The following is a 20,429-nucleotide window of genomic DNA, read 5'->3' as shown; positions in this document are numbered from 1 at the left end:
CTTGTAATAAAAAAAAAGATTCACACTGAAAACATTACTGGACTAAATGTAGGTGATAGGTTAAATTATTTCTTGTTAATTATTTTAACAATGTTCATCATGCAATTCATATTAAAATTAATGGACCACTAAGTTGTTACATAAACATTTGTAAATATGCCAGAAAATTTTCTGTTCACAGAGAATAAATTGCAACTGGGTGAGTGTGATAGGATAGTGGGCCCCCTCTCCCGTCTGGAATTCTTTCATCTTTCAGTCCCCATCTCCAGGTAACAGTACTAATATGAACTATAACAACCTGAAAGGACTTGATTTTTTAAAAAATTGTTTTGCCTAGGATTAATCACTATTTTATGTTCAGTGCGGGTTTCTAGAGAATTCTTAAAGTTTTTTGTAATAGAGACTTGAAGAACATGAAAAATGACTTTTTCTGCCTAACTGTGTGTCTCAAAGTATGCCTTTTAACTTTTCCCTGTCTGTTTCACCATCTCTAAAATGGGACTATTTCAAGGTGTGTGGAGGACAAATGAGTTAATGAATGTGATGATACAATGGTTTTTGGAAGAAAAACCCTGTAGGAATTCAAGTTGGAGATAGTGTAGATAAATTTCGAATAGCCACACTTGTAAATATGCCTTCAAATGTTGCCTTAAATCATTACCATTCAATTATTACATTTTTTTATTACTGGGTATCTCAGAAAAATGTAGGATCAGTGATCAGTCACACAGAATTCCCTGATTGAGGTTATATTGTCCATCACAGCCATATTAACTTGAATGGCTAGGATATCACCATCAGAAGCGCATCTCTCTCTTTATATAGATAATAAATGTGTGTATATATGTGATATATATTTATATCTTTGTATTAAATATTCCAAGAAAACTTTGCTGCTCTTAGCTCTTTACTTCCTGTGTATTCATCACGTTACTTTTTTTATCCATCTGTTGTTAAACCACCAGCTCAATATGAAAATGCATTTAATTAAAAGCAGTTTAGTTCAGTGATGGATAGCATTGTTAGAGATACATTTCTGTTTACCAATATTGAATATTTAATATAGTGAGAATTTCTTAAAATCATTTTTCTATAGTTACTTTCAGAAATAAACTAAACTAGCGAAACAGAAAACATTGCAAAGAAAGTTATAAAGCTTAAAATGTATAAATTTCATTGAGTAGGAAGAACGTTTAGACTTTTAGTGACTACTTAAAACGTCACTGTAATTAAAAAATCTGAATATGCGGTTACATCGTCTCTGCTAGGACACCATGCTGGATAATAAATACATCACCCACAGTCCTTTCCTGGTCATTTTCCCATAGGACTCAGATAAAGTGCTCCGTGACAAAACTAATTCCCGTGTCTCTAATGGTAAAACGTCGTCCTAGACTACAGTTCCAAAGTGGTCCTGGACCCACATTCATCCTGCACTGCATTCAGTGCAGTGAATTGTGTCCTTGTGTGGCAGTAGCAGAGTGGGTAGCGCACCTAGATTTCTTCCCTGAGTTGTTCAGGGCAGTGGGCTGAGGGAACGATGATCTTCAGAGAGCTGGGATGTGGCTGCAGCCAATAATCCCCCATTCCGAGCCCCGTGGACGGTAGGGAATTGCTGCCCAAAGCGGCACAGCTAGTGCAAAGAAGGTGAAGACCGAGTCCTTCCTTGAGTTCTTAGAAGAAATTTTCCGGAAATTGGTGAAGATAATATGACTGAGGACAACAGAAGAAAATGAGAGAAGCTATTGAAGTTGCCAGGGGTTTGCTTTTTTTTTTTCTTTTCCCGGAAAAGCAATCCATCCGACTCTTACTTTTTAAGGATTTGGGTCAAGGGAATTTCACTGGGTAAGGTTACAGTCTCCTAGTCTGGGCCGAAGGCAGACCTCCTCAGGTCTTTGTAGCCTCTGTCTTGGATGCAGGTGTGTGATACAAAATAAGTCCTAGGTGGGACATTGCAATGCTGTCATCTTAGATGAGGCTCCACCTCCCCAGAACCATAGAGATTCGCCTTTGCGCTACCTCTGCCTGGATTGCGTCTCCTTAGGTGATGTGTCAGGTCCCTGAGGACCTGCCCAAACAGGAGGGTTTTGGTGGAGGGCCACGTGTTAGTTAAGATCCAAAGATAATTGTACCCCTCTCACCATTTCTTCTGTCTCTATCGGGCCTGCCGCAGGCAGTCGTCGCGTTTGAGAAAAGTATGCTTTTCTTCACCACTTTCTCCATCACCTCACCTCCCACCCAAGATCTCTCTTCTTCCCATCACGTTCAAGGCCCCATTCCTGAGCCGACTCTTTCATCTAACTGAACAAAGAACCCCCTGTAGGATTTAAAGCCATAATGACCAGGACTGCTCTGTCCTTTCCTTCTTATCCCTTTCTGTCTCCTCTTCGGCCTTCCTAGGTTTGCAGTGGCTCCCACGCTAACTCCTCTTCACCCTCTCCTTCCTCTTTCCTCTCCTTTCCTCTCCCAGCTGGTGCACCAGGGAAGGGAGAGTTGGGAGCGGTAGGGTTATTTTCCTCCCGCTGTATCCAGACCCCCCTCGAGCTGGATTCCTTCCACCTCCAGCATCGAGATGACAGAATGAAGAGAAGAGAGGAAGGGTGAGGGGCAGAGGAGCTGCGTGGGTAAGTGGAGAGGATGGTGCCCAGGAAAAATGGGATCAGTGTATGCCTCCCCATCCTTTTTGCTTGATATCCAGTTGGAGCAATCTGTTTCTTCGGCCTTAAAATGTGGCTCTGCCTGGGTTATACTGTATTCCAAAAAATATCCTTAGGCACCATTTAGATTTTTAACATGCAGAATTTAAAAAATGATTATGTCTTTTCTAGACATTTTAAATGGTCCACAGGAAAAACTGCCCCAGTGTCCAAATTTTAGTTGTCCTCAAAGAGTGTATAAACTGGAATGTTAAAAAACAACATCGAGTCCAGGAGCGTTTCTTTCACCAAGGCTGGTGAAAATATTAAGGCTTCTGACATAAGAAACTGAAGTTTTAGTTTTTTAAGTGGTGTTCTCTAATCGAAATAATGTTAGAGTAGTACCATGTACCTTTTTAGTAATAGCCTTCTGATGGAATGAGCTGAACTTGGAGTTTGTCATAAATTGATAAGGTGTAGGCAGATGTGTTTTCTAATAAAAATATAGTAAGAAAGCAAGGAGGAAATTATATCCGTCTGTCTCCTGCTGTAAAATTCAGCTGTCCCTAAGTTAAAAAAAGGCATATCATGATTAATGTAGCATTTGTAATTTTGACAAATTGTGTTTAATGGCATTTTTCACGGCTTGCTTCTACCTTTCATCCATCATTTTATTATTTTTTTGTGCTTTCTAATGGAGACACTTACATTTGAGGTAACATGTTTTCTGAAAGCTTTCTTATAAACTTCTGTCTATTAATACCTTCTGTCTTTGCATTGCGACATGTGAAGACTTCCTCAGAGACGTGACTCTGGTTGCTTCATTAATCAAACATCTTTTTTTTAGCAATTTCTGTGAATTGGTGATTTACCAGAAGTGGTGTTGAATATTTAGCCAACTAATTACAAATAATGTTTGAAAAAGTGGTATTGAGGTGTATTCAGGTGTATTCCATTATAAACTTTAGAGATTTAAATTCATTTATATCATTTTTCTAGTAATGCATGTGAAATGATTATTATTTAGGAACTTCGGGAGTTAAATAGGCTTCCCTTTCTCTTTGAAGGTTGTTCCCCTTTCAGGCAATTCTCACCAGTTATTTAGGTTAATTATCATTCCCATTGATCAGATGGTACCCTCATGACCTTGAAGAGTAAAGCATCTTCCTCCTAAATATCGCAGATTTGAATGCTCCTAGGTTAAACATTATGTACATATAGATATATGTATATAAACATATGTATATAAAATAATACTTTGGCAGTGCTCCGCACACAGTAAGCTGTCAGTAAATATGATTGATTATGAGCATTTAGGAGAATAAAATGAAAACGTAAATTTAAAATAGTTTTTCATGTGTATTCCGTTTTGTATTTTGGTCCCTTTAATTTGTTAGCTACACTGTCTTTATGAAACTGCAGCTTGAAGCAGTAAAAAAATGTATATAAATCACATTTTACTACTAGCTGTAAAATCATTTTTGTATATGTGGTGTAAAGTATGTATGTCTAGGTATATATATATATATATGTATTAAAAAAACTCACATAAGTACATTAATGTATATGCATGTATATATATGAATATGTAATCAGCATTTTTTGTCTAGGCTTCCTGCATGTACCTGTAAAAATGAAGATTAAGAAGTGGTTTTTCTAGGAAATCAAAGCAGTTTTTTTGCTGTCGTCACTCATAGTCACGGTGTTTCTAAGTGAATTCCTGTCCCATCACAAAACTATGAAAAAGTTGACTGCCAGTGATATAGTTGGATAGTGATTTCACATATTACTACCCTACGTGAAAATGGGCAGCCCTCACAATCCATACTGCTTCGTCAGATCGAGGTGGTCCGGCCAGTTTGGGATGGTCCAGAGTACAAATTACAGTGCTCTGCACACAGTAAGCGCTCAATAAATACGATTAATTGATTGACTGGCAGAGGGTGTCGGTGGAGAGGGGAGGAGAGGAGGGTGGCTTCACTGTTTGAATAACAATCAATCAATCAATCAATAGTATTTATTGAGTGCTTACTGTGTGCAAAGCACTGTACTAAGCGCTTGGGAAGTACAAGTTGGCAACATGTAGAGACGGTCCCTACCCAACAGTGGGCTCACAGTCTAGAACAGTGCTTAATTACATTGTATGGTAATCAGCAGATTCACCATAGCTACAGTGCAGAGACGGGTCAACTCACTTTTTAAGGCAGAGTGAAAATGAGTTATTTAGAGAAATTGGCCAGAAAGCAAATACGGAAGTAGATTTACAGTTTTAATGTTAATTTTACTGCAGAACCAGGAGCTTATAATTAGCTTACTTTAAAAATCTAAACTAAAACATTCATTTATAAAGGCTATTGGTATAATCTCTTCATTGATGTTTGCAAATATTACAGAAAATTAAAAGCCCTAAACATTTTGGAAGGTTTTTTTAAAAATAATCTAAACAATCTGCAACATCTTGTCATCTGTTTATAACTTGTCATTCATTCTAACTGGAGTTTTTTTGTTTAGGCTACAATAAGTCAACTAAGAGCTGAACTTGCCAAAGGCCCTCAAGAAGTTGCTGTGTATGTTCAAGAACTACAGAAACTTCAGAGTTCAGTTAATGAATTTGCTCAACAAAATCAAGTGAGAATTTTAAAGTTTTAAGCCTGTGGTTGTGTGATTTTTTAAAAAATATATTTTGTAATTCTGTAAATTGAGTTGCATTTATGAACTAATTTATTTTTATTTTAACTATGTTAGGGAAAATATAGCAAGTGAAATTTCTAAGCACAGTAGGTAAAATCAAATGTTTTCCATTCCTCCATTTTATGGGTACAAAATGAAGGAGTACAATAGCAGTTCCTTGTGTGAAGGTATTTGTTAACATTTTTCAGTGCTTAACGGAGTAGGTATCTCTAGATTACTTATTTGGAACATTTATGGTCTTAGAGGCTAGAAAATATGGCAAGGGGAGGGATCAGTTTTAAACATCAAATCACCGTGGTTTTGATCAAGAATAATTCACACTGATATTTATGTGGTATTAATTTAGGAGAAAGTAAAATGGGTAATAGTCCAACAAGAAAGAAAGACCAAAGATAGGCAAATTATATAAATGGTAGCTTTTGTCAGGACCTGATGTTGTGTTTTTAGGTACATTTGTGAGCTGGAGGGTGAGTCTTCAATTTCTCTTTTATACTCTTTAGTGTGTTATCTTTTGAGCACGAGAAGCCAGATATTTTGGTCAACTTGGAAATCCCCAACCTAATTGACTTTGAATGTGTGTGTATAAATATCATGTGTAAAAATAACTCCGGGATTTAATTGGGAGTTCTCCAGAAAGAAATACTCTGTGGTATCTCATAGGTTTGTTTCAGGGTATAATTTTTGTGACCCAAGAACAGTTTCTACATGAATTCCATTTGAACATTTCTCATACTAAAGTGTGATTAAGACCATTTTATACAAGATTTGTGCAAAATAATACTGTTTAACTGGAACTAATATCCTTTTATCCTGGAGCAAAGTTTCCCAAGAAGTAAATCTTAAAAATGCATAGTATAATGGAAATTGACGAAGTACAATTATAGTTAACTACTTAACAACAAGAATTAGCCTTTGAAGTGGACACAGAGATACTTATCTTGGAGTAATATGGCTGAAATTGGCCATGCATTGAATGCATGAAAAGTAGACAGAGGATTGAGAGCCTCTAAATGACCAGGGATATGCTGGCACCTCCCTGGGAAATTGAGAGAAAAAGAGCATTTGAGAAGGAAAGACCAAGTTTTACTCTTTGACACTGGAATTGAATTTGGAGTGGGAGAAATGGTCTGAGGGAAAAGAGGATATTTAGATTCAGGGTGAAGTATTTACCTGGAAGAAAAAAGATGGTACCTCAAGTTCAATACTTCCAAAATTGAACTCCTTGTCTTCCCCTCTAAATTCTCTCCTCCACATAACTTTCCCATCAGATTTGGCAGCACCACCAGCATTCCTGTTTCTGAAGCCCATTATCCTCTCTTTCATCACCTATGTTCAGTCCGCCTCCAAAGCCCGTTGGTATTATCTCCGTAACATTTCAGAATCCTCATCTTTCTCTCCAGCCAGACGACCACCACATTGAAAGAGGCACCTGTCATATCCTGATTGACTACTGAATCCACCTTTTTCTAGTCTCTCAGCTTTCATCAGTCCTCTCTCTAGTACTTACTTTTTTTGCAGGGATAATTTTTCTAAAATATTATTCTCACATTCCCACTCTTCAAAACCTCCAATAATTACCCATTCCTTTTCACATCAAGCAAAAACTTCTAATCATTGGTTTTGGAGAAGTACCATGGCCTACTGGATAGAACACGGTTCTGGGAGTCTGAAAGTGTGGCTTCTAATCCTGGTTCCCCGACTTGTGTGCTGGGTGACCTTGGGCAAGACACTTAATTTCTCTGTGCCTCAGTTCCCTCATTTGTAAAGTGGGGATTAAGACCGTGAGCCTGGTGTGGGACAGGGGCTGTTTCCAACCCAGTTATCTTGTATCTACCCCAGTGCCTGGCACATAGTAAACACTTAACAAATACCATTTAAAGGAACTCAATCAACACTCTCCTTCCTACTTGTCTTTCTCTTCTTAATTCATGTAAGGTAACCTGCTCATTGTATCTTGTTTTCCTCCTGCCTCCTCTTTCCTATGTCCTTTCCCTTTCTGGAACTCCCTCCCTCTTCAAATCTGCCAGAACGTGCAGTCCCCATCTTCAAAGCTCTTCCTGAAAATACATTTCCTTTAGGAGGTCTTTGCAGAGTAATTTCTAGTCTTCCTAGATTATATCCCCTGTAACTGTCACTTCAGCATTTCTGAAGCATATTCACAACTTCCTATAGCACTTTATGGACATTTGTTACCTATTTCTTAAGCAACTAACTCTGCCGTTTCCCTTTTCCTTCTGTCTATAAATTATTGTAATGGCAGCCTTCACCATTAGATTGTAAATTCCTTGAGGAATCTTGTCTTCTAACTTTATTGCATTCTCTCAAGGGCTTAAAACAGTGGTCTGCACACAGTATCACTCAGTAAATCATCATCATCATCATCAATCGTATTTATTGAGCGCTTATTATGTGCAGAGCACTGTACTAAGCGCTTGGGAAGTACAAATTGGCAACATATAGAGACAGTCCCTACCCAACAGTGGGCTCACAGTCTAAAAGGGGGAGACAGAGAACAAAACCAAACATACTAACAAAATAAAATAAATAGGATACTATTGATTGATGGGTGGCAGTCTGCAGTTTATTCATATTCAAGCAATATTCAAGCCTAATTCAAATATCACTTAGCATAGACTCTGAGTACCATTTGGGACAGGGATTATGTCCAACCTGATTAACTTGTATCTACCCCACGGCTTAGAACAGCGCTTGACACATAGTTAAGAGCTTAACAAAGGCAGTAACAATAATAATAAAAATAATCATAGTGCCGACTGCTAACAAATCGGGATATTTTGTGTCCTTTCCAAGTATTCATAAAGTCTAAATGCTTTTTGGCTCGACATTCAATAGCTTTGTGTTCTCATGATTTTTAAGTTTATATGTTATGGGAAAGAGTTTAGTCAAAAACCTACTATTGTGAACTGAAAAGAAATCTATTTCTAAAATGAGCCAATGGCTCTGTGAAAGTAGGTTCAGAAGGATTCAGCTTGAATTCATTCATTCAGTCATATTATTGAGCGCTTCCTGTGCGCAAAGCACTGTACTAAGCGTTCGGAAAGTACAATTCAGCAATAAAGAGAGACAGTCCCTGTCCACAACGGTCTTACCGTCTGGAAGACTGAATTGAACTTTTCACCAAAAGGTCAGGATGCAAGAAACCCGATAGGTGCCTGCACTTGATTAATGTATTAACCTTACACCTTGGAGAATTGATTTTAAATTCAGAGTCATGTCACATGTTAAAACAAGATTGCTAAAGATTGTGTAATGATAGTAAAAGGAAACTCCATTGAGACCCAAGACTGACAGTTAATTCTAGAAAGGGGCAGGATTTAAATAGTGAAAGAGTTGCATATGTGTCATTTTTGGTATTGAGTTAGGTAATTTGTACTGGATTACCTGGTCAATTAGTATTTTTAGTCTACAACTTTCAAAGCCTCGAATATCTGAGCAGGTATCAAATCTCTAATGCCTTACTCAGTAACCCTTGTTTAAACATTTCTACGAAAAAGTCAGAGAATGGTAAACATTTAATTACAGGTCCAAGACACCAAGCTAATGTTAATTAGTGAATCAGAGTACTCCAAAAATATGTGTTGCATTAACATTAGCACATATTAAACCTATTAGAAAAGCCTCTAGGTGTACTCGTTCACTATGACTTTTATTTGTAGAGCACTGTCTGAATATGAGAATAATTTAGACTTGTGAATTTCAGCTTACCGTTATCACCACAGTTACTCATAAAGTACACTTCATTCTGCCATTACTCTCGTAGATGCTGGAGAAAGTAAGCAATGAAAATTAGCATAAATGAGCCCTACCTCAAAGAGCTTAAAATCTAAAATGGGAGAACAACTTGCCTTCCTCCTCTGGAATCTCTAGCCACTGGATCCCAAACCTCCAGGGTTTCCTACCTCTCATTCTAGATAATCTCCAATCGCTCTCTCTGTACCCTGTACTAATAATAATGATGATGGCATTTGTTAAATGCTTACTATGTGCCAGGCACTGTACTAAGCACTGGGGTGGTTACAAGCAAATCGAGTTGGGCACCGTCCCTGTCCCATGTGGGGCTCACAGTTTCAATCCCCATTGTACAGATAAGGTAACTGAGGCACAGAGAAGTGAAGTGACTTGCCCAGAGTCACACAGCAGACAGGTGGTGGAGCCAGGATTACAACCCGTCACCTTCTGATTCCCAGGCTGTTGCTGTATTCACTACACCACGCTGCTTCTGCATTTGTCCAGGGTCCACAGCATGAGCTTATCTGCTCTCCCAAGAATAGGGCCCACCACCAAGATGGCAGAGAATCATCTTCTCCAATGCCTGGCACCCATTTTTCCTCCCCAATCCTTCTCTCTGCTTGGCCTGGCTAAGTTTTACACCTCCCTCAAGGTGGGGACCACAGAGTGAATTTTCTGGCTCCCTCCTCCCACTCCTAAGCGTGGGGCCCAGAGGAACTGGCTGTCACAGGTACCCACGGTATTCAGTGATAACACTATTAGCACTGGCCTTTATTCAGGCACGTGGAGTGTCTGGAAAGATGATAAATGACTGGCTGCCTGACATGCGAAGATTGACCTGTATTGTGTTCAATTTTTTGTTGCCAGCCAAAAGAGTATTTAAACCTGTTAGTAAATGAACACACTTCATTGCTGTATGTGGCCTTGAAGGTTTGTTTTAACATTCACATCAATACTGATTGGTAATCTTTATACAGTGCAAACCATTCTTTATTTTATGGTTCTTTAAATAGTCTAGTGAGTGCTTCGGTGAGCTGAAAAGGAACTGAATTCCTACTTAATGTTGCAGAATCTAACTGAAAAGTTGTTGAAGAAAGAACTAGATTACACCAAGTTAGAGGAAAAGCAGAATGAAGAATCCCTGAGTAAAAACACCCTACAAGCAAGCCTTCATCAAAAAGATCTGGACTGTCAACAACTTCAGGCAAGACTTTCAGCTTCGGAAGCCTCTGTCCAGAGGATACAGTTAGAGCTTGGCGAAAAGGGGGAGGCAAGTCAGAAACTTAAAGAGGAATTATCAGAAATAGAGACCAAGTACCAGCATCTCAAGGCAGAGTTTAAACAACTACAGCAACAGAGAGAGGAAAAGGAGCAGCATAGCCTTCAGCTTCAGGGTGAGATCAATCAGGTGAGGCATTTTCAAATTTCATATGCTTTGGATTATCTAATTTCTCAGTAATTCTCCTACTGTGCGTAACTGGTGTGCTAATTATAATATAATCAAATATGTGAATTTGGAAAAATTTGGGCTACACCCTGTCATTCCATCTACCCTTTCCGTCCCGTCCACTCCCGGCCTAATGGGAATTCCCAGGATTGGGTCAGAATGTAAACGGTGTTGGGGAGGCCTTCAAAATCTATCTGTGGTTGGTTTCCCACCACTCCTCTTCTTTGACCGTGTGCTCATCCAGAAATAGCATTTCACACTGAGTGTGCCAAACTCCTAGTGTCATAGATACTCTAGACTGTGAGCCCGTTGTTGGGTAGAGACCGTCTCTATGTGTTGCCAACTTGTACCTCCTAAGCGCTTAGTACAGTGCTCTGCACACAGTAGGTGCTCAAAAAATGCGATTGAATGAATGAATGAATACCCCATCTAGGCAGTGGGAGTAAACTGTTGGTTATTTTGGATGGCTGAGAATGTCTCTGATACTATTCTGTTGAATGTGTTCTATTGCTATGGTACATTAAATGGAAGCAGCATAGCCTGAGCCCCATGTGGGACAGGGACTGTGTCTAACCTGATTTACTTGTTTCAGTCCCCGCGCTTAGTATAGCGCCTGGCACGTAGTAAGCGCTTAACAAATACTATTATTATTATTATTATTATTATTATTATTATTATTATTAGCCTCGGAGTCAGAGAACCTGGGTTCTGATCCCGGTTCTGCCATTTCCCTGCAGTAAGACCTTGGGCAAGCCACTTAACTTCTCTGATTCTCAGTTTCCTCGGCTACAAAATGGGGATTCAATACCTGGTCTTCCTTCTACTTGAACTGTGAGACTCAGTAGGGACAGAGATTGGGTCCAACATGATTAACTTGTACCCAGTTTACTTTACTGCAGTGAAAATTCAGGGTTTTTGTTTTAAGATTTCAGTTTTATAGGCTAAAAATCCATGGAAATTTTAAGTATTGTATACTGAAACTTAAATCTTAGGGTGGTTGTTGGGGAAAACTGAGCAAAATGATTTGTTCTTTTTAAGTTGCACAGTAAACTCCTGGAAACAGAGCGCCAACTAGGAGAAGCCCATGGAAGGCTTAAGGAACAAAGACAGCTCTCCAGTGAAAAACTGATGGACAAAGAACAACTAGTGGCTGATCTACAGCTCAAACTTTCTCGTTCTGAAGAGCAGGTATGTACTAGATGTACCCCAGTGTTTATTACACTGCTTGACACATAGTGAGCACTTAACAAATATCACAGTTATTATTACCGTTATTATCATACTTGAGTTTTTCAGTAAAGTGTTGCATTGTTATTGGACTGTAAGACGTACTTTTTTTTTAGGAGATGAAATTGTTCTAAAATCTCCATATAGAACCTGATGTCGCTGTCTGTGAGGGTCAGCCTAGGCACATACGCTGCTCCCTTGGAGAATGGAGATATTAACAGGAAGAGTCAAGAGAGGAAAATATTTTGTCAGAGAGAAGGTTAGGAAAGGAAAATAAGGGAAGGGATGTTGAGGCTGAAAAGGGGCCCTGATTTTGGAGCTAGAGGAAGAAAAAAGCGACTTGAAGCACAGCCCAAATGTGTAACCAGAAAGGACCATATGACACTCTTTTTTTCTGGCACATTGGCCTCTGGTTGCCTTGGTTATCAGCTGCACCGAGGTTTTGTGGTCCACTTCCACTCGAGACCACTCTACGATTCTTGAGGTTTCTGATGTGACACACTCTGCTCTGCTGACCTAAATACCCTCTTGTCTGTGGGTAACGGGAACCTATGGTGGGCCTAGATGTGGCAGTGAGTTCCACCTCCGCATTTGGGAAACAAGGATGAGGGAAACTCAAGAGCAGTGTGGCAACTGCTGGGGCTCAGGCAGTCATGCCATTCTGAAATGGGCACAGCTACCATTTTTGTGTGCCAGCTCTTCCACTAGAACCGTATTTATTTACACCTTGCGGAGAATGTGGTAGTGTAGAATTGTTTTTCCATAAAGATTGTAGGTACGATAACCCAATGTTCCAGGATATGAAGAAATGAATGTTAATGCACCTGTACATTATGACCGCAGAAGTTTTCAGCAGTTTTATTTTTTGTCCTTTCTAAAGGTGAAGGAAAAAACAACAAATTTCACTGAATTACAGCATCAGTTAGAGAAAACAAGGCAACAGCACCAAGAACAACAGGCTCTCCAGCAAAGCACAACAGCAAAACTGCGAGAAGCCCAGGTAAAAGCCATTCACACTTACCCTTTCCGAGCTAATGTTGCATCACAGTTTGCTCTCTCAGTTGCTGGAGAAATGGTCTTTGTTTCCCTAAGATGCAAGTTGATAGCCTAGTTGTCAACTCTGTAGTGATCAAGAGGGGCAGTGCCCGTACGAATTAGTTCCCACCTGAGGGTGCAGCTGTTGTTTTCACTCCCCTAGTTCTTTAGGCTGAAACCTAGGTCTCCCACAAGCATTGAGAAGCAGTGTGGCATAGTGGAAAGAGCCTGGGCTTGAGAGTCAGAGGTCGAGGGTTCTAATCTCGGCTCTGCCACTGACCAGTTGCGTGACTTTGGGGAAGTCACTTGACTTCTATGTACCTCAGTTACCTCATCTGTAAAACGGGGATGAAGACCGTGAGCCCCATGAGGGACAACCTGATTACCTTGTATCTACCCCAGCGCTTGGAACAGTGCTCAGCACATAGTAAGCACTTAACAAATGCCGTTATTATTATTATTATTGTTGAGAGCTTCCAAGTAGCCTGAAACGAGTAAAGAGGAGTCAAATGGGAAAGGTCCCAGTTAGACCTTTCGATTCTTTAGTTCTTTGAAGCCTGCCGGCCTTTTGCTCCCAAATCCTGTCCGGTTTGACCGCCCACCCCCTTTTCAATCCCTACCCCATTCCCATCCCTTCACTCAGAACCAACAAGCACATCATTGGCTGATAGTAATTTTGGGTAATGCATGTTCAGTTTTTGAACTGTATTGTCTGTGAAAACTTGAGTGTGAAGTTTGATACCTAGCATTTTATGCATTAGGAACAACCTTTAAGGTCTCAATCCTTAAGGAAGGCATTTTACATTGTTCCAGAATGATTTGGAGCAAGTTTTGCGCCAAATTGGAGACAAAGACCAAAAGATCCAAAACCTGGAGGCCCTGCTTCAAAAGAGTAAGGAAAACATTTCCTTACTGGAAAGAGAAAGAGAAGACCTTTATGCAAAGATTCAGGCCGGGGAAGGGGAGACTGCCGTTCTTAACCAACTACAAGAGAAAAATCATACATTACAGGAGCAGGTGAGAGTTCCGTGAGCTTGCTGTATTAATCAAACTTAATCCATGTTAAATATCGTATCTAAAACCACATGTCTATTTTAAATGTACATTCATGTTGTTTGTGATTTTTTATTCTGCATTGTCCGACCAATAATAGCCTTTGTCTATTTCTTTGTCTTGATTTTGCATGGGTTGTATTTTTCAATGGACATATTTGTAAATTGTGCTTTTACTCTTCATTATGTGATTCATTTTAGCATTGATTCATAGTGTTAAAATTATAATGTACTAAGCAAACTAAATTATAGTACGTTAAGCTTTGTTACACTTTTATAGGCATTGACCTTCTGTGCATCTGCAATTCATCTTTTAGCATGCCTTGAAAGGTCTCCCACAGTCATAGCTTGCTTAAGTATTGTCAACAGTAATTTGGGTAAAACGTGTAATTCTAGTGGTATTTCTGTTTTTTACTGGGTGGAGTTAGGGAAAAATGCTCTTAGGAGATCGATTCATTTCCTACATGTACTAATTGTGACTCAGTATACTGAAATTCCTGGTGAAAAATATGCATTCCCTGTGACGGTGAAAGGGACAGTTATAAGGAAGCATGGTAATAGTTTGGTTCAGTGATAAGTAACTTCACTCAGAAGTCTCAGCGATGCCATTAATATTAACTTGACTGAAAGACATTTCATTAGAAAGCATCATTTGCTAGAACTGAACACAGAAGGCCTGGAAATCAAAAATGTTAACATGGCTATTTTTTATTTTTCCCCTTTTAAGCTGAAATAAGTTATCATCAAGAAAGAATTGATTGGGTCTTAACTACCAAAATATATTTTGCATTCAACTCTTGCTGCATATGATATTGAAGTTATTAAGAAAATTAGTGTGTGTCTTTTCCCTTGGACACATATTATGTAAAGTGCACCAACTGATTTCTGCCCCCTAGTTTGGAGGGAAAAATTATGACTCTTTCAAAATAGAAAATGTGAGTCTCTTATTCATTCAATTGTGTTTATTGGGCACTTACTGTGTGCAGAGCACTGTACTAAGTGCTTGGAAAGTACAGTTGGTTAACAAATAGAGACAATCCCTACCCAACAATGGGCTCACAGTCTATTAGAGAGAACAACAGTAAATATAATAATGAAGGGGAAGTTTTAGTGGAATGGGCCATTCTTTTGTATCTTTCCATGGCTGAATGTTGTTTGTCTTGTAATTTCTTCACTGAAATTTATGATCAGCTTATGTATGCTAGGTAACTCAACTAACAGAGAAGCTGAAAAATCAGTCCGAAAGCCACAAACAGGCCCAGGAGAATCTGCACGAACAGGTGCAGGAGCAGAAGGCACATCTGAGGGTGGCCGAAGACCATGTGCTCTCTCTAGAAACCAGCGTCACTGAGCTAAATAGCCAGCTAAATGAAAGCAAAGAGAAAGTGGCCCAACTTGACTTACAGGTAATGTCGCATTGTGCTTTAAAACGAATGAACTCCCTATGAGTTCAGGGAGAATAAAGGAAGCCATTCTTTAATACGTTCAACCTAAGTCCCAGAGAAATGAAATCTGTTACGTTCTTATTCCTTGTTTATTTCTTCACTCTCCTTTCTTTTGCTTATTTTTGAGTTGAAATTGTAAAAGCCTGATTGTAGTACTTTTTTTGTAAAGGTTCTGGTGCCCAAGTGTCCCTCTCATTTTTTTAATTCTCGTTATTCATCCTGTTGACTGACCCTACTGAATGTCGGGTGGTAATAATGAAACAAAGAAAATTGTTTTGGGGGATGTATATAAAACAAGGCACGATGCTTCGTCCCGTGTACTCTCCCGAGTGCTTAGTACAGTGCTGTGCACACAGTAAACGCTCAGTAAGTATGACTGCCTGACTGGCAAAATCCAGCTCGTGAACCAGACACCCTTATCAACTGGTTCAGTCCAGCCTATCAATTGATTGGTGATGAGAACAGGTGTATATCCACCCATAACAGAGCCCAAGTGGTGGCCACCAGTGCAGTGAACAACTTCTAAGCGTCAGGGCCCGTAGGGCTACTGGACGTCACTGCGACAGGCAGAGAAGTTTGTCTGTGGCACGTACCAAGTTTGGGAGCTTGGACTGATAGCCCTTCCAGCCCAACTTAGACCTAGTGCATAACCTAATTGTTACATATCTGTCACCAACAGTGACATTATTGGTTTACTGTGGTTTTTATTAAGCACTTAATACGCGTCAAGCACGGTTCTAAGCACTTGCAAGTTAATCAGATGGGACACAGTCTCTGTCCCACCTCAGTCAGTGGTGTTTATTGAGCACTTTGTGCAGAGCACTGTACGAAGCACTTGGGAGAGTACGCTCTAACAGATTGGGAGACACGTTCCCTGCCCACAGTGAGCTTACAGTCTAGAGGGGGGGCCCACAGTCTAAGTTGAAGGGAGAAAGATTGAATCCCCATTATACAGGCTAAGAAACTGAGGCACAGAGAAGTTGTGACTTGTCCAAGGTGACACAAGAAACGAGTGGCAGAGTCAGTATTAGAACCCAGGTCCGCTGTCCTCCCGGGCCCATGTTCTTTTCACCGAGTCACGCTGCTTCGTAGGGGTTCGGTAGAAAGCATTCTCTCACGTGCTCCGAGGAGTTGGTGGTGTTAGTGGATGAAGAAAAAAATGAAGCTGGTTACATGCAGAATGATTTAAGTGTTTATAAAATGACAGTATGCATCTGTAAGAATTTTTGACATGTAAACAGTGAAATTTTTTAATGTAGTGTTCCCTCTTATCCCACTAAGATGTCAGGACTGTGTGGGCCAAAACTTTCTAGTGGTAGTGTTGTGAAAGGGATATTAAGAGTATGGTAAGTGTCTTTCTAGGGAATTCAAGCTTCAGCATGCCAAAAACAGTATAATCTACTATTTCTTCCTAGGTCTCAGTACCAGTGTCCGTGTGACCGAATACAGGTTCACCTATCTCTTAAGACAGACAATTTCATCATAATCATCAACATCGCTTTCATAGTCTCCAGGTTTTTTTATGGATTTTTAATCAAATCAAAGTGTCCTAGTTCCTTTCTTCTTATCTTGTTAACTATCATAAGATGAAAGTGTAATTTTGAAGGTAGTTTTTAATTAGAGGCTACCCAAGTTGATTTCTCTTAGAATGTGATTAACTAGATAATTGAAGCCCAAACAGTATTTTGGCTTGTTCTTTCAAGGCAGAAAAATATCTCTGTGATGTATCTGGATAATTCAGATCAAAGTATACTGTCATGATATTTTTATGTCTACAAAGCCTCTGTTTTTCAGTATCTTTGATATTTTTGGACCAACTTTTTAATTCAAGTTAGTTTTTGAAAATATTCTAATTGATTAAAGGAAAGGAACTGAAACTTATTTCCCTGCCTCCCGAATATTAATGGGGAAAGCTTCTGTTGGACAATTCGTGGAGAAAGCCCAATGATTCAATAATCTTTTTATGGTACACCACTGTTCCAGATTTTTCCAGGAAAAAAATTAAAGTTGAGAGAAGTTGAATGAAGTGTGCACCTAGCTCAATTCTCTGTCTATTTCTAAGGCAGGATTCTGAAATTTCTCCCTACAGAGATCAACTGTTAAAGCAGCAGGCAGCAGGATAGTGTTGGGGAAGTAACAATGAATTTTTTTTAAAAAAAAATGAAAATAAATAACTGAAATAATATAAGCAAATAACTTTACATTTCAGATTAAAGCAAAAACTGAATTATTGTTGTCAGCTGAGGCAGCAAAAACTGCTCAAAGAGCAGATCTTCAGAATCATTTGGATACAGCACAAAATGCATTACAGGATAAGCAACAGGTAAAGAAAATAAATGCAACTCAGTGCCCTGAGATTCAGGAAATAACTATGAATCCAAAAGAGAGATAATATGCCTGGTTAAAAAAATTATAAACCCTATATAAAGACATTTTACCAATGTCCAAAGTATTTTATTTAAATATTCAGGCATTTTAATACTGCTATTATGGTATGCTTAGTTTGCATGCATTTTATGAATTATAATTTGTCATGTTTTCTGAAAAAAATATTTTAGCTCAAAGAATGTTTTAATTTTACACTTATTATTTAGCAAAGATACATAGTAAAATACCAACTTCCTCCTCACATACATTTTGAATAGTTATCATCTACTTGCAAAAATTATGAAAAATCCGATACTTCAAGAACCTAATTCCATTTATCCCATTGACTCAGGATAAAATATTTCACTTCTAGGCAATGGGTCTAGAATACAATTGTATTTCCGCTGCATATAAAAATCAGTCACCTAAAAACACTTTTCAATTATGTTTTCTTCGAAGGAGTTAAATAAGATTAATACTCAGTTGGATCAAATTACTGCTAAACTCCATGACAAGCAAGAGTATTGTGTCCAGCTGGAAACTACGCTTAAAGAATATAAAGAAAAGCATCTTTCATTAGAACAGAAAGCTGAGGGTCTTGAAGGACAGCTCAAGGTCTGTATAAAAGGATTCAGAATTATAAAACATGGTATATTTCTAATAACTTCATGATTTCGTAAAGAAAAAAGGAAAAGGAGGACATCAGTAGTGGAATTTTCAATGGCAAAAGTTTTATGTATTCTAGGCAAAGCGCTAGATCATCAGATATCCAACCTATGTGATGTTCAGTGCTTGGAAGTCTGTCTTAAATGCTTAATCACTGTAATTAATCTGTATATATGTATATGTACATATATATATATATATATAGTTATGTGTGTGTTTATATGTTTACAAACACACACATATCTCTATAAACATTCATGGCATGTTTTATGTTATGATCAATCAGTAATATTTGTTGAGTGCTTATTGTGTGCAAAGCATTGCACTAAGTGCTTGGGAAAATACAATACAATTGAGTTTGTAGATGCGATCCCTGCCAATCAAAGATCTTATAGTTTAGTGGAATAGCTTACAGGAGTTGTCCTTTGGCTTAAATATTATGCTGCCAATGGAGGGGGTGTATCCATGAGGGTGTCTTTGAGAGAAAAATCCCTGATGCACTTGTCCACTTTGCCCATGAAGGTTGTGTCCTTCCCCACCCCCATTTTTTTTGCCCTTTGTGTGAAGAACATTGCTCAGAGACTAACGGTTAGGAGACGAAAGGTGAGTCCTCTCACCAGCAGGACAATGCGTGAAATTTTTTTTTTTTTTTCCTAGTCGTATTGAGGGTTTGTCCTGAGCCATCCATAGTTTCTCTCCTGTTCTCCCTCTGCCCAGTGGTAACATTGTAAGGTAGCTGGAAGAGAGACAGGTTCTGCCTGTGGTCACAAAACAGAATATTTCAGCAGCATCAGTTACCACTGTGTCCTTACCTGGGACCCAACAGGAGCCACAGCAGGGACTTTCCAAGCACTTAATACAGTGCTCGGCACACAGTAAGCACTCAATAAATATGATTGAATGAATGAATATGTAGTCAAGGATCGTTGTTTCAGGGGGCAGCACCTTGTCACCAGTCAATCCCTTCTTCCCCTGGACAGAGTTGGAAGGTCTGATCCTAGCAGGTGACTGACTGTGAAGCCACCCACTACATAATAATGATAATAATAATTGTGGTACTTGTTAAGCCCAGCACTGTTCTAAGCCCCGGAGTAGATACAGGTTAAATCAGGTTGGGCACAGTCCCTGTCCCATGAGGTAACTGAGGCCCAGAGAGGTGAAGTGACTTGCCCAAGGTCACACAGCAGACGTGTGGTGGAGCTAGGATTAGAGTCCAGGTTCTTCTCACTCCTAGGCATGTGCTCTAAGCCTCATCTGCCACCACAGTGATGGAGAGGGATTTTTCCCAAAACAAAGAGCATCTAAATCCTGTCTTTAAATCATCAGGTCTTGCAACTTTGCTCAGGATGGTGATAATGACCACAAACCTGTCCAGGTCGTGTACTATAGAGATTTCTCATCATCACGTGGTACGCTGCAAAAGTGATATTTGTAGATAATGAAAGTTCAAGGGCAAAAAAGTTTTAAAAAAAATGCACACTCTACGACACACCACCAGGGACCCCGGTAGTGGGCTGGGCTAATCCAGTGAGAGGCATGGAAGTCAAAAGAAAAAGAACAATCTTAGAGAAAGGGAGATCTCTTTTACACTAGAATGATCCATCCAATAATAGAGATATTGGTGTCCTGAATCTGCCCTTTCCACGCCATCCAGATAGCCACCAGCCTTGCCCAGGAACTTAGAATATCCTGGCTAGACTACTGTTTGAGCCTGTTTTCTGCTTCCAGTCCCTCCATCTCTCCTGTGCTGCCCAGAGCATTTTCCTAAACCATCATTCTGCACACATCTCTCCCCAAAACGTATTTCTCAGCATCGGTCAGAAACCCTTGACCACTACTTTCAGGTACTCCATCAGGTATCTTCTGCCCCTTAGTCCCCTTTGTTAGTGTGTTCCATCACTACGTCCCAATTTGCCCTCTTCATCGCTCCAAGCTAATCTGCTCACTGGTTTGTGTTCTCACTGTCTCTGACCCTGGTCTTGCTTTTCCTCCTCCGCCAGACCATAATTCTTCCATCTTCAAAGTTCTTCTGAAATCACATCTTCTTCAGGAGGCTTTCCCCAATTCATTTTGTTCCTCCCAAGGTCAACCAATTAAGCAATCAGTGGTATTT

At 39.4% G+C, this 20,429-nt stretch overlaps 1 protein-coding gene across 1 annotated transcript in view; it reads left to right on the top strand.

Moving 5' to 3' along the window:
- EEA1 (early endosome antigen 1) overlaps window positions 1-20,429 on the top strand; it is a 98,359-nt gene that overhangs the window by 51,498 nt on the left and 26,432 nt on the right. Inside the window, exons 10-17 of the mRNA XM_038756018.1 lie at window positions 5,148-5,264; window positions 10,147-10,485; window positions 11,563-11,712; window positions 12,632-12,751; window positions 13,600-13,803; window positions 15,044-15,244; window positions 17,493-17,606; window positions 18,110-18,265. Coding sequence (XP_038611946.1) covers window positions 5,148-5,264; window positions 10,147-10,485; window positions 11,563-11,712; window positions 12,632-12,751; window positions 13,600-13,803; window positions 15,044-15,244; window positions 17,493-17,606; window positions 18,110-18,265 — 1,401 coding nt within the window. The remainder of the gene's footprint in view (window positions 1-5,147; window positions 5,265-10,146; window positions 10,486-11,562; window positions 11,713-12,631; window positions 12,752-13,599; window positions 13,804-15,043; window positions 15,245-17,492; window positions 17,607-18,109; window positions 18,266-20,429) is intronic.

This window comes from Tachyglossus aculeatus, chromosome 14, assembly GCF_015852505.1.
Source record: "Tachyglossus aculeatus isolate mTacAcu1 chromosome 14, mTacAcu1.pri, whole genome shotgun sequence".
Taxonomy (NCBI): domain Eukaryota; kingdom Metazoa; phylum Chordata; class Mammalia; order Monotremata; family Tachyglossidae; genus Tachyglossus; species Tachyglossus aculeatus.
Note: the sequence above shows the minus strand (reverse complement) of the source record. Positions and strands in the feature narration are given on the sequence as shown.